Source organism: Sphaeramia orbicularis, chromosome 18, assembly GCF_902148855.1.
Source record: "Sphaeramia orbicularis chromosome 18, fSphaOr1.1, whole genome shotgun sequence".
NCBI lineage: Eukaryota > Metazoa > Chordata > Actinopteri > Kurtiformes > Apogonidae > Sphaeramia > Sphaeramia orbicularis.
The window spans coordinates 27,170,361-27,185,957 of record NC_043974.1 but is presented as its reverse complement, the minus strand read 5'-3'; the positions used below and the strand labels follow the sequence as shown (position 1 = coordinate 27,185,957).

At 39.8% G+C, this 15,597-nt stretch overlaps 1 protein-coding gene across 2 annotated transcripts in view; it reads right to left on the bottom strand.

Annotated features, from left to right (window-relative positions):
* The window catches only part of dennd4c (DENN/MADD domain containing 4C), a 43,167-nt gene that overhangs the window by 24,749 nt on the left and 2,821 nt on the right, over positions 1-15,597 (bottom strand). For both annotated transcript variants that reach the window (XM_030162131.1, XM_030162133.1), the window contains exon 2: positions 4,220-4,530. In XM_030162131.1, coding sequence (XP_030017991.1) covers positions 4,220-4,518 — 299 coding nt within the window. In that variant the 5' untranslated portion in view covers positions 4,519-4,530. The remainder of the gene's footprint in view (positions 1-4,219; positions 4,531-15,597) is intronic.

Here is a 15,597-nt window from a genome sequence, read left to right as displayed (position 1 = left end):
CATGGTATTTGTTGTTATATATCTTTAAGAGTGTGAGCGACATGAGTGACTAGTGGCCTGGGGTACTTCCTTAATATTGCAATAATACTGGTGATAAATGATTCAAAGATGCAAAGGGGAAAAAAAAAAGCGTCACATCACAGCCATGACTACAAGTCCTCAAAGGGTTGTCATATAGTCAAAGACTGGATCAGAGAGAAATGCCACGACTTGGACAATCAGATGAAGCTCCTGCTAAATGTACTGTGACTGCAAGGTTAGTTTTCTTTATTTATGGTAAGTTATACAACATCACCAAATTGAGCAATGCCATCTTGCTTTTTTCAGTATTGAAGTCTCTTTATTCTTTTGTGATTCTTTTCCAAGTACACAAAGAACAACAACATAAAGTGAATTATAAAATCATGTGGGCATTAAAGTGGTAAGTGGCAGAGCAGTGGAAAGAGCTTACAGCCCAAGGACTAACGCCTACACACACTACAAAGCACCGACAGAAGTCAATTAAGTGGCTCAGAAAGAACTCTGTCCTGGAATCAGTTTGTCTGTCGATCAAGCCTTTCATTTCTTAAACAAGCGCTGCTGCCAAAGGACAAATAACTCACATTGTAATGATGCAATCGACACAATGGCACATTCAAATTGGAACACCATCAGAACTTTAGAAGTTGGAAAAAAGAACTCCAATAAAACAATCCTTTTTTCACTTTAAAGTACATTTTTCTACCCACCATGCTGCATTGATGTAAAGCAGCACAGCTAAGATTTCTTCTAATCTCTATTAACTCTTTCAAATGTATAAAATTTGTGTGCAACAGGAAAGCAAGCCCTGCATTCCTTCCACAAGATAGCATCAGCCCACCTTCAGAAATGGAGCGAGAAAAGCGTAACAATATCCACGGGGGTGATGACGCCTGGCAGCATAGGAGAATTTCATTTTCAGTGTGTGGTCATTACTAAGTTTCCTCTCATAGGTCTGGTTTCCCTCTGAGGTTTCAGCCAGTATATTCTCTCACACACAAATCTCTCTTTGATGTGATTCAGACATATTTACTAGATGAGTCATTCACATCCCAGACAGTACATGGAAATATCAATCTTATTCACGTTGGCACTTCACATGTAATCATCTAGATTAATACTAAGACTCTGAAGTGAGGTCGGCCTCTGCTTTTGTTTTTCACACTGGCAGTGGGGTAAACAGCCAGTCGCTCCAGTGTGTTGTGCTTTTTTACATGACAGCACATCCTACTTCTCCATCTGGACAATGCCAAGTGGGAAAGCCAAAAAGCTTTGACTGCTACCTTCTTTAAACTATTACTGACAAATTACCTGCATCTTGTGCAGGCGATGTGGCAGAAACTGCACAGAAAATAAACCTGAAACAATCAATTTATTCTGAAAAATAAGGAGGACAAATCTAAAGTGGCCAGGAGGACAGTTGCCAACAAATTCCCAAAAGCAGAATCCTAATGGGCACAGTGAGTCATGAAGATGTGCAGCTTCAGGCAGAAAATGCTGGTTGGACTGACAGCTGAGGTGGCAGCAGGGAATGATTTACAGAGTGTAAGTTTTGCATTAATTCTTTGACGGAGACAAGACAAAGCAGGTGGAAAACAGATCAGCTGATTGAACAGGAAGAAACTAGTGTTGCAAAATGGGCAAAAAATATTTACAGACCATGTTACTGGGAAAACAGGACTATTAGGAAGCGAGTGAATACTATTATGCATCTACAAACTGCTTTAGAAAAAACAGTAATCCTAACTTTATCATTTATTTCCATAAATGACCTTCTGATAGCATCTGAATTTGCCACATGAAGAAGCAATGATTCAAACAACATCATTATTAATTTGGACCAAATATGACAGTAGCATTAATTCCTTGAATGTTTCAGTTTCCTTCTGTTTCCTCCACCCTGTATGTCTGTTAGTATGATCAGCTTGATTGCGTAATCTCTCAACGGAAACATGGCTTGACATATGATCTTCTGTTTACGCTCAGAGTATAGAAGGCTGCAGCAATACAGCAGGAGTGAAAAACATTCGTGCCACATTAAGTAAGTCAAAAGCTGCGCAAAACAGGTGGAATACAGTCTGATGATATGCAGTTCCTATGCAGCACAACACTAAAGAAGAACTGAGCTGCAAAACGAGTGGAGTGAAGAGTCTTTAAACCAGAAACTCTAGTTTGTTAGTGGTAGACACAAACAGGATTTAAACAAAGACACAGGTGTGTGGAGAGCTGAAATACATCAGGTGGTTGCATCATTGTTCCTCGTGAAAACATTACCCCGTGTGAAGTTCATACTGAAGAGTCTGTTTTGGGAATTAAATGTTAACCACAGAAACTAGAATAAGTCTTAGAGCCTCTCTCTGGGAGTGTGGAGGAATATGTATGTTTGCCTCAGGTGGTCTTAGCAGCAGTCTACTGACGCAGCTAAGACATGACTTCTCTCCTTTTTTGGTACAAACGAGGAGTGATAGCTCTGGGATAACTCGATTGGATGGATCATGATGGAGTTCGTTCTTATGTCCGAACCGTTACAGATAATAGGAGGAAGCAGTGTATTTGTATTCATGGCCAGGAGCCAAGAGGAGCGGCTGGGAGGGAGAGCTCAGTGACGAAATAGGGCCAAGTGAATGAAGCAGTCAGCACACCTACTTCTTACTTCTTAAAAGTGTTTGTCATGCCATGAATGTTCAACAGAATATGAAAACTATGCAACATTCACAAAAGAGGAAGCGACTTTTTGATGAACTGTTCAAGTTATTTACAGGACTTAATACTAATTCTCATCTTTAAAAACTAATCGTCTTTTTTGGAGGAAAAGGTTAAAAGACCTAAACTTGAAACTGCTAAAATGAAAATGACATTTCCCTCTCCCTCATGAAAATATCCAGAATCCCTCCATTTCTAAATATTAGCTATTCTTTTCCTAAAGTTTAACTGATTGTAAGATGTTACCACCACTCCCCAAAAGGAATTGCTTCTTTCTGTGCACAGTGAAGGGTACAGGTTTTCACACTGCATTCCAAAATATTTGGCAGTTACAAATTCTGCCCTTGGGTTCTTCCATTAAACGTGGATTATAGTTCAATATAGAGAAAGAGCAAATGAATGGGAGAAATGTCAGATTTTACATATATCATTCTGCACAGTGAAGTTCAAGTTTTATGGAGAAGGAGCCTGAGAATGATCTATTTTGAAGCTTTTGTTTTTACTTCTGAGCCTTCAATAGCAGCTCACTGCTCCTAATGTGTATGCTATGTGCTAATGCTAATGCTAAGTACTGTCTGTGTATCCAGGTGGGTAAAATGCAGAGACTTAATTTCCCCACAGGGATAATAAAGTGAGTTAACCTTTTTAACCTAAACCTTTAACATGAGAGAGGTTTGCCCCAAAGGCTTTGCTGTGCTGTGTAACCCTGATCCTTTCTTAGACCTAACAATGTAATTCTTGCCTACACTTTACCAAATTGCAACTGAAAATTGAAAATAATGTGGACTTGTGCATTTTTTGAGTCTTCATCCAACTTCCTGAAGCATTTGCTGAAGGTTCTTAGATGGAGGGGGACTTTCAGGTTTTGTCACAAAAGGAATTTTCTATAGTTACCTCCGCCAAGGAGGTTATGTTTTTGCCAGGGTTTGTTTGTTTGTTTGTTTGTCTGTTTGTTTGTCTGTCCGTTAGTGTGCAACATAACTCAAAAAGTTATGGACAGATTTTGATGAAATTTTCAGGGTTTGTTGGAAATGGGATAAGGAAGAAATGATTAAATTTTGGTGGTGATCGGGGGTGGGGGGGCCCACGGGGGGGGGGGGGGGCACTGATCAGCCTTGGCGGAGGTCTGCGCTCTCCGAGTGCTTCGCAGACCCCCCCACCCCCGATCACCACCAAAATTTAATCATTTCTTCCTTATCCCATTTCCAACAAACCCTGAAAATTTCATCAAAATCTGTCCATAACTTTTTGAGTTATGTTGCACACTAACGGACAGACAAACAAACAGACAGACAAACAAACCCTGGGTGGGGGGGCCCACGGGGGGGGCCACTGATCAGCCTTGGCGGAGGTCTGCACTCTCCGAGTGCTTCTAGTTTTCTCTGTAAAGCAGCATTCAACCAACAGACTACAACTAAATTAGAATCTTCGAGATGGTCATTGTTGGAGCTAAGCCACTGACAAATAATTACACAACTAAAGTGTCAAATAAACTCACCCAATGTCAATGAGAGGAGACTTCCCACGACCCCTCCTGTAGCAAAGGAAGAGTTCAGGGCTCTTAAGACTACCATGGTTCAGGTTAGCAGGTTGGCCGCTGTAGGTGCTGTCGATACAGGTGAAGCCTTCGGGCACGGTTTCGCCTGCTGACCTGTTGATGACGGCCAGGTCAGTGATGGGGGCTTTGGGCCCACTGGACTTGGCCTCCGTCAGGTCCTGTTCCAAGGGTGTGGACTTATCGGTCAGCCCGGCCACCACAAAGTAGTCGGTCACACGGTGGCCCTTGTCCTCGATCATGGCTGGGAGTACCTGGGAAAAAAAAAGAGGTGAGATTATGACATTTTTATAAGCTACAGGATATCAGTATTTCTTTTCAGTTAGATAATAATTTCTTATTATCTTTGTAAAGCATATCATGAAGTAACCAAATCTTAAAAATCACACTGTTCTCATATAATACTACTTGCGGAATTTTATGAATTTGCACTTAATGCTGCTCCAAATAGACTTTGCTTAACTTTCCAGTCTAGCCTATTACTTCACACTTCACTCCATACACATACTGTACTAAAGCTATATCCAAAAAGCACACTGCATGTTAGCAAAAGCGAAGCCCCAGCATCCTACCAGGGATAGTGGGATGGACTATGCTTGCAAGCAGAATGCTAAATAATACTGTGGCCAAGGCAATAAAAGGATCCTTTAAGACTGCTGCACCACAAAGAAGCAAACAAACTGGGGAAACACAAGGGGCAATGAAGGGACTGGATTTGTTGACATTCACAAACACTCTTGTCATTGTATATCACCGCGTTGCTTCAAACATGTTGAGAGAGTTAACGCTCCGGCGACTACAGAGAGCCAAGGGAGAGCCGCCAACCCTGGAGGAATGTTCGGAAATGCCACGGAGAACATAAATCAAGCAGGCACTGTCTATAAAACATGTGAAATATGGTCACTAATTGGGTTCAAATAAGGAAAAATATGAAAACAGACAGACACTTTAATGGCAAGAGCAGCCAAAATACACTGTTACTTGTTTTCTAGTGATTTTTTTATATTCAATTTTACATCCTAGAGAAATATGTACAAGGAATCTTTGACAGCAAAGCACAAAATTAACTTGAGGGGGGAAAAGCATAAAAACTATACTGATACGATACTTTATGTTGCACTGAAATCATGTTCCAGTGCCAAATCGCTATACAATGAAGGAAGAAACTAGAAAGAAAGAGAAACTTAAGGCAAACACTTGTACAGTACATGCCCTTCAAAGAGCCGTTAGGACCTACACAGGAAGTTCAGTTTTTCCAGTGGTGAGTGACTCAGCTGTGGCGGGAGGGGGGGGGGGCCTCTTTGAACGGCCACAGTCAGCAGGGACGGCCCAAGGCTTCATGACGCAGACAAATACTGCACACTTTGTATATTCTGCACATTTAGGAATTTTACCGGGCTAAAGGATAACATATGCATGTAAATCAAAGGGAAAAGAATTGTGTGACGCTGGACAGAAATCTCACGATGAGCATCTGTTTGTGTAGAGCAGGACATCCGCTGGCTCACACTGTGGAACAAGTGGCTGAAGGCAGACTGACCTGCCTGTAAGGAAAAATGAGCTACAGCAAGACAGTGAGCAAGCCAACGGCCGGAATGACTGACACACTTTCCACACTTTTTTCCACTGCCTGAAAAAAACATTTGAAAATTCCCCACTATATTATGAGCCTGCCTTTTGTTTCCCACTAACAACAACATAATTTATGTGGAGGATAATTAATGTCGCACTCTTTTTGACCACAATATTAGCTCTCATCTGATTGCAAGTGACACGGCTTTCTAGCCAGACGCTTGGCACTTTGCCCGTGTGAACATGCCACGTTTGATTTATTTTAAGTATACTACAAGCAGCAAACTCAATGGACTGCATTTGGATGTTTGCCCACAATGTAGCTAATTTTTTATTCTCTATTTAAACAATATAAGGAAAATGCTCAATTCAAAGAGTGTATATTAATTTATTATAAACACAGAGACAAAACAATGCAGCTTTATGGAGTATACAGGCGGACATTTCCACAAACATAAACTGCAATAAAAATACATCAATGAAAACTGGACGGATAAACATGTTACTCCCTAAAAATTCCTTCCAAGAAGTGTTGCAGACGTTCAAGTTGAAAAAGCTCAGCTGGGGATTCACAATGTATGTTGGCAAGGCAGTAAAATTACTTTACTGTATTTTAAACATTTCCTCACAAAGACCAATATTTAGTCTGTCACTGAGACTAAATATTTATTTTTCACTGAAAATAACAAGCAATTAAGCACCAACTGATTCTACATGCATTGCTTTTCATCGTGAAAAACACAGTTGAACCAACTCCCCAAAAAGCTGCGCAGTTACTTTTTATCAGCAATTTGGAGACACACTATAGCTGGGTAGAAATCTATTGGTCTTATAAGACTTACTTTAGTGTTTCCATGGTTACGTCTGTCTGATCAAAAACCCCATTCATGTGCAAAATGCTGTTTTCAGACCGCATTTACTTTATAACAAACCGCACAGTTAAATGTGTCCCTACCAAACACTGGAGAGTAAATATAAAAGAAAAATCTTGTCCAAGACTTATTAAGTTACCACAGAGAAGGCCAAACATTCTAACAAGAACCATTTGGGGGGTTGTATAACAGAGGCCCGTTTGGGCTTATCTCCTCTTTGTAGATTATACACCTGTTCCAACACGTCTGTGTCTGCTTTTCTCTTTCACACCAAACACGATGACCTGCAATCTATCACCTTTTCATGATGTGGGTTTGGGTCGAGCAGTGAGTCATAGACGGAAAGCTGTTTACATTGCACCTGCATCTGACACTGTTGCTTCTCAATGAATTCAGTCTGTCTTTTTCCAATTAAACCTTTATATCATATTCAGAAACTGAGCAACTGCAAGTAAATATAGAGACAGCTAGAATGAAGATCACAGGGACACTTTTATGTCAACAGAGGGTAAGGCTGTTTAATTTATTACATCAGAATCACATATCTTAAAGTGTACCAGTACTGATCATGCTTCTGACATTAATTGTGCTTTGTGTATTACTAATACCGCGCTTCCACTACATGGTACCGGCTCAACTCGACCTTTTTGTGTTTCCATTACCTAAAAGAACCTGGAACCTGGTACCCAGTACTACTTTTTTAGTCCTTGCTCGGCCGAGATTCCAAAACAGGTGAAGAGATACTAAAATGTGACGTGTAAACACTGCAGACCACTGATTGGTCAGAGAGTTGTCTCTGCGGCATTGTGTCATCAATGTGCAACACCCCATTAAAATAAAAACAAAAACAGATTCGGAAGTTTACAGTAAATATAGGCCTACCGGTAGGCTAATCCATGATGACAGCCCACAAAACGACACCGTGGTCAGTTGAGGAGGTTCAGACATCTCTGTCCTTGGTGGCTGATGAAAAGATTCAATGTGAGCTTGACGAGGCAACACGCAATGAGTGAGTTTATCAGCAAATGTGAACATACGACACGGAAGTTACACACAGCGTCACTACGACATCCAGGTACTCTAAAGTCGGTAGTATCCTGTAATGGAAACTGTCTCCAGGAATAGTGCCTGGTACCCGAGTCGAGTTGAGTCCAGTCAAGTCGGTTCCACGTAGTGGATACACAACATTAGAAGCATGACAGGCACAAATTCAGTGAAATTTTTTTTTTAAAAACAGTTTGCCATAAATGCACCACACTGGACGTTCATAGTTCGTGAATTATGCATGGGGGCAGAGCCTATGAGGAGCAGCCATTGCCGGCCAAAAGTGACGTACCCGTATTGCCTCTGGGTGATTGAGTGGAACGGGCTGTAACGTAAATTGCTGGATGGAACTGCTAGCATTATCTGTGATCTTTTGAAACACCTAGCAATAAAAATTCACTACAGGTACCGTTTAACATTATTCAAAACCATCAGTCTACATTCGATCTGATTTAACCCTCAAAAACAGAAAGAGCTGCCTGAAACCAAAACTATATACTGATCTAAAATGTTTAATAACTTTTGAACAAATGATCCTATCAATACATGTAAATACTTCAAGAAAAATAGTTTCTCAGCTTTTCATCATCATCGGATTTGACCATTTGGACACTGAGGCTCTGTACTGAATGTGGAAACATCACCTTCTGCAACATCGATTCACAAATAAAACATGTAGTTTGACAAATGACAGTGGTTGTACACGCCTCCTTTTATGTTAAATTAATTGTATATTTGGCTGAAAAAGTCACTTTTTTTTTCAATTTTCTCTGTTCTGATACAACAACCTCTGAATTTCCTCTGAGCATTTGTAAACATCTACATGATCAGTAAATTAAACAGAACAATGCCTGATTTTCACTGAAAAATGCAAGACGCAGAGGATAATATTATAGTAAGTGGTGATACATCACTTAGGAAAAGTTAAATGCAGACAAAAAATCATTTGGAACGTCACATCAAATGGAGGTATCTTTTTCACCAACGGCAGAGACAAATATTTGTGTCATGTTACGCAATTCATTTGAAGATAATGTGACGGACCGAAAGATTTTAAAACAGTAATTATTTTCATATTATAACAAGGAGGGAAAATAAAACCAAAACCAAAATAAAGCAACAGGAAGTATTACTGGTATCAACACTGGCTATCGAAAAAAAATTTAAAGATAAGCATCCATATCGGTATCAATCTGTGCATCTATATGAGTGATAAAAATTTTCACATCAGTCCCATTAGTTGCTACTTAAAGGCCAAGCTTTGGTCCTGAGGGAAACGTGAGGAAATCAGATGATTATTTGTGTTTGTGTTGTATATTGCTCTTAAGAAATTCAACAAGGTGGAAATGATGTACAACACGTGCGGCAAAAAATATGCAGAAACAACATAAAAGTATTTCCATAATTTTTTGTCTTGTGTCAATAATAAAATGATGTAAGTGATGCAACATAGTAGACAATCACCTGTAGATATGATCTAGTTTTGTGATTTAATGTTATTTGACACAACAAAACGAACCCTAATAAGACGAGAAAAATGCACATCTTGACAATCGTGTCTATCATGGTAATAAAACGATATCATGTTAATTATGTGTTGCTTTATCGCCCAGCCCTACAAGCAGTTTCCTAGACACAGATCAGCAAGAAGAGGCACAGAAGGAAATCCTGGGTACTGTAAAATTACACGAGACTGCATCATCCATTTACACTGAAGTACAAACTAGGTTACTGCATACCACTTAAGGTCACACATGTTGCTACTGCGGTTATCGTCCACACATACACAACAACCACAGATGCCTGTTCTGTCCAGAACCCCAGACCTGGAGGACGATCATGTGCATTTTACAGCGTGAAATGATCTGATTCTGCACCTCATATTGGGTTTAATCAATTGACAGATGTGTTAAGAACTTTATTTACTCTTGGATTAATTAAGCAGGCTAATGATCCTAACAACCAAGATCCATGATGTATTGATGTTTTATGGTTACGGCTGAAACAGACATACTATGTACTGTTCTTACTGTTAAAATACAAAGAACAGGATGAGAGCAACACATTATTTGTTGTGCAACGGTCACCATTAGAAACTAAAGTAGTCAGTGGCATGTAACACTACTACAAAGATAATCACTTAAAAATGGCACTAAAACTCCAAAAATAGCATCACTGCCTGGCCAATGTCACCACAAACTACAGTAAATTAAAACTACCAGGTGCACAGATGCGCTGGTCGAATATCGCTGACAGCTATTAGCAAGTAAGACAACATTTTGCCAATGGCAGTGGCTGTCATTTATCTGCTGTTTTACAGTAGAACAAAATCAATTGCTTGTCAACACCTCTTTTGATAGTCAATGAATGCTTTGAGTATTTTTCAAAGAAAAATCAGGTCAAAATTTTCCAGCTAAAATCCTCTAGAATGTGAATAATGTCTGGTTTCTCTACTCCTTTGTGAGAGTAAACTGAATATCTCTGGGTTGTGAGTAAACAAGTTATTTGAGATGATCATGTTAGGTTTTGGAAATCACTTCTTCACCATTTTATGTCATCATATAAACCAGACAATTATTTCATTAAATGGAAATATAATTGACAGATTACTTAACAATGTGTAAATAATTAATTGTTGCAGCCTTATGTTACACTAAGGTTGTCTTATAATTTGTTGTGTGAATTCATGCCCATTTCAGAGACTTTAAAATTGTTCAGTTATAGTCTTTCATTGTAAAACTTTCCGAGACACAAAAGGGAGAACAAATAAAACGAAGTAAACACCTAGAAAAACATTGGTATCTGCATCAGCAACCTTCAGATTTTTATCATAACTGTACATCACAAATCAAAACCGTACACTTGACAATGAACCGACTCAATAAAACACTACATAACACAAGTCTGAAATACAAGACGGACTCATTCATGCCTAAACAAAACAACTGACAAATCGATAACTGTTTCGTCAAGGGAGTAAATCATCAGCAATCGTGATACGAAAAAACCCAAACACTGCATCTGAGTAACACGCCAGACACTCAGCACCAGCGCTGGCCATATTAATACATAACTGTGTTTCCATGCAAGGCCGAATGAGCGTTGATATCAGGCACTGACGTGTGCACAAAACTGTGGATACACTCTTGACTGTGTAATTATGCAACAATACACACACTCAAAGCTAGAGTCTCTTTGTGGCAGTCCCCTCCACCTCCTACCTCCCTCGCCATAACCATAAAAATATCGTTTTGTGACAACCCATGTCAGAGAAACATTGACGCTGCCATGGCAACCAAGCCACAACAATACCAGGCTGCACAACCCTGAGCGGTGAGTAGAGTTACTCTGGCTGAGGAAATTGATCTGCATGAGTTTTTCAAGGCTACATTAAGCTGACATATGCTCTATATTCTGCTGTGGAACTCTAAGCACCATGAAATAAACTCCACTGTCTCCACTTTGGATGTACAATAGCAGTGCAGTACATGAGATGGTAGAAGCTTGTTTTATAGTGCACTTTATGCCTGGCGTGCAAATAAAACATAGTGGTGGCCATAAACTGTGACAGTGTTGACAGTGGATTGGACTAAAAGCCTTAAAGCTCTTGTAAACAGAAGCGAGCATAGCATTAAGGATCATCTGTCCGACTTGTTCTCTACATGTATCACCACACAGGGAGGGTAAAAAGTTTTATATCTCAAGGCAAAACCATTCTCGGGTCATATGCTAACACAGCAGACAAACTGTCCCACTAAATTTCCACTGTATTAGGCTAAGTCTTGTGTTGTAACATGAGCCCCTGCCTCTAAAGGTTGTACTCTGCCCCTCCCTTCCCATGTGAAAACCTGTTCCTCTGTTACTCCTGATCGAATGTCACACTCTTTGTCTGGGTTGCACTCATGCAGCAGGGTCACTACCAACCATGACTAAACCAGACCATTCAATGAAACATCCTGATCAGTTATGGATTCAATCTTCTCCTTCAAAAAACAATAGCGATGTTAAATCAATCATTACTTTTTCCTCCTTTTTGAGGTCAGATGGAGTGGCCGAGTTAAGTCCAGTGTGACGTCAACTCTCGACAGGCACTTTTAGTTTACTTTAGCAGGTGTGGGAAAGTGATGTTTGTAATATTATTAGATCTTTCATGCTGCTTTGTGATGATTTGGAAAGGCATGCATTAGAGAGAGACCTATCCAGATATTTCAAGATAAGCTGACACAATTTTGGAAGGTTTAATAAGATGTAAGCAATCACCGCCTACAGTACAATAGCACCTATTCTTTTTGAAATGGGTACCTTACAATTATGGTGGAATATATTAACATTTCAGAGTCTGACTTGGACAGCAACACTGGTAACCAACAGGTGACTGGTAACAGATAAGACAGTTCATTTGACACTCAATCTATGATCGCTCCTGAAATCCTGACAGGCCCATTCCTTCGGGACAGGTTTCTGGAAAGTCTTGTTCTTTTGCAGTGGCAAATGTGTTGAGGGTTGGCTACACAGCCCAACACCCCCTCAGGGGAGAGGAAAGCTCTCCAGCTGCCACAAATAAAAGCAGGGAGGTCTTACAATTCAGATGCTTTTGCCCTAAAAACCAAATGTTTGTTCCCTATTTATACTTGCCTAGCATTAACCCATTTGACAGGGTTTCTGGCAGTTTAAACAAGACCCATTTGGGAACATTATGAGTCCAATTTATGACGTATTTATTAACATGAGTAGGCTGCACTGTAATCAGACTTTGGTGATGCTCCCAAGGCAAATACGCAACAATATTGGGTGATTGTGGGTGTTTTTTCACAGCCTCTTTATGGATTAGTTTCAGACATTTTTTATTGTAGTTGGCATGTTTGAGTTGAAAAATTTTCAAAAGCAATCAGTAATCTTTGCCTTTTTTATCATAACCAAGCAGCATATTCATATCGCAGTATTGCCCACAATATTCATAACATGACTTTTCCAGTAAATCATGCAACCCTACATGAAAAAAAGATTATTGGATTTTGTGATACATCAGTTCACCTGCCGTGTCTCTCACATGGTATCTGCAGGTTTGAGAAAGCCAAATTGACTTTTCAAGATGTTCTTCACATTGTCTTTGGTCAAGTTTAAGACTTTAGATTCACAAAAATAACAGTTCAACAAGCCTCCTAGTTATTGTCTTGAAGTAGTTTTCACCATGTTTTTATCCAGCTAATGTTACATTTCCATTTATCCATGACTAATGTTTCTGATGTTCAAGCTGCTAAAGCTCATACCTGAACCCCCCACCCATCAATGATTGTTGATGGATCCACTCATTCTAATCTCCATTATACTAAAAGGATCAACACTAATTTGACAAATTCTTTACAAAGACTTCCAAAGCAAATATAACAATATTACTTATTGTATCTGTGGAATTTTTAAGACTGTTGAGTGCCAGATTTAAGGACTGATTATCAATTTTAAGGATAATTAAGGACAAACTGTAATAATGGATGTTTTTCTGATTAATTCTTTGATTAAAAAAAAGATTGACAAAGAAAAGGATAATTAAGGTCTTTGTTTAGGACAGCTCTCAGTCTGAAACTGTGCCTACTTTCACCACAGCAAAGAAGGTTAGAGATATGAGAAAAAGACAGAAACAGAGTTTTCTATTTAAGTATAGAGAGTCAAAACCCCTTATTCCATCCCCCATGGTCTGCACTATAATGATCTCATCCCTCTCACACAAAAGAGCCTGGAGGCTTGTTCCCCACGGGTGAAAGAGCTCGCCTGTGTGTGCGTGTGTGCATACACAAGTTTTGTGTGTTGAGTACTGGACAACAGACAGGGCTGTGCCTGTCTCAGTTATTTCACCAGAAGCTCGGCCATACAGATCCACTCACAGCTTGACCTAAGCAGCAACTGAGCAAGATAAAAAAAACAAACAACTATCATCTACTGCAACAAAAAAAAAAATTAAAAAAATCAATGCTCTGAGCCAGACTGTATACACATAGTGATCGTGCTAATAGTGAGCAAGTTATACATTGAGTGTAACTGACAAGACAAGTTGATCCTCTAACGTAAAAATATATGTATTTGAGCACCTGTGCAAAGAGCAGAGATGCAGACAAATGTGCTGTAATCTTCCATGAGAGCACACTCTTACACCAAAAGGACAAGTATAATTTTTCCCAGCCTTGCACGTCAACTTTTCAGCCCCAGTGCCAGCCGCTAAGCAGAGCACTGCTGTGTCAACTCCTGCAGGACCAGTGTTAAACTCAAGTGCCACTCTGTAGCGGTGGGCTTTTGAGGATCTGAAGAGCAAAGTGGCCCTCCCTGCCACCTGTCATCACAGTGTGCTGTTGGAGGTGCAGGCCAGACTGAGGACAAGGTGCCAATGAGGTGACAAAGCCTCCATTTTACAAGGCGACAACCACAAAAGAATCAATAGTCTGAGCTTTTTCTGAAGTTGAACATGTATTTAGCTACAGATGATGCTGTCTGAGTGAATTCATATGGTGGGAAGCGACAGTTTGTGTGTGCACAGCTGGCTGTTGGTGTGTTTACAGACTGTACTGTGGTGGGATGAAACTAGGAGAGCTACTTGGCGATGGCAGAACACTTCGCTTCAGTTTTTAGTGCAGAAAATAACAAAGACTAACTGTGCTGTTACTGTGGCAAATATATCTAACTGTTCAATATTTGCAGTTGTGAGTTTGTAAGAGGTGGAGTATTCACATTCTATCTGCTTTTTGGCCCCAGATAAGTATGCTTGATAGCGCTGCATTATCATATCCATATGCTAACAACATCTTACTCACTGCACATCTGAACAAAGCGGGAAGCCAGTGAACTCTGCTCCTCGTTGGTGTTTGTTTAACCCTGGCAGCTGTTTTTATACAAATGCAATACGCAAAATCCCGTTTCATTCAGGACCCATGACAACCAATGACACATTTCTGAGAAAAAGAAAACATCTGACTGCCAAATCACACTGGCATGAGACAGTACACACAGATAATGTTTGTTAGTTTTTGCAACAGACCATTTCAATTTGTTCATTTTAGAAGTTACCCAACATCTGCCAAGTCTAACAAAGTAATAATCCATGAGGTGCCAATGCAATTTAGCAGCCAAATCTTCATGATATAGCATCAATTAACAACAATTTTCAACAAAACTATTTACAAGTATCAATAATAAAAATATCAAAATTAAATACCAACAAATGTTTGATATTTTGTAAATTAGCTACAAAATTAATTACGAAATACTCAAGTGTGAAGATTTACTCCTTTTATTTTAAAGACTAGACCTTTTCCAGCTGGAAAAAAAGTCAGAGAAGAGGTTGCAAAATGTCACATAAAAACACCCAAAGCTTCAAAATGCCATTTTTCCTTTCCACCTCATGTTGGGGCTGTCTGTAGTTATACACTTCATGATTAAGGAGGCTGGTGTGCTTTCAAGAGAAAGTGACACTTTAAGAGTCTGCAGAAACATGTCAAAAACAACTGTTGAATGCGCAGCCAGTAACAGCAGTCAGGCTTTGCTTTGCCACATCTATACAGAAGCAATCGAAGAAATACTACGTGAAACAAATAATTTCATCTTATTATTCTTTGCTTAAACTTTTGACGTGCACAATGAAAAACAATGGTCAAACAGTGAGAGGAAGCTCAAAGCAGTCGAGGCCAGGCTCAGCAGAAACGTCACAAGACTGCCTCCCTCCTGGAGCGTGACAGCCCGGCGGACAGAGAGCATTCTTTCCACTCAGAGGTAAAGGCAGAGGGCAAAGTCATTACCCTTACTAACTAGCTGGGCCTTTACCAACTCAGAGCCAGACCACTACTG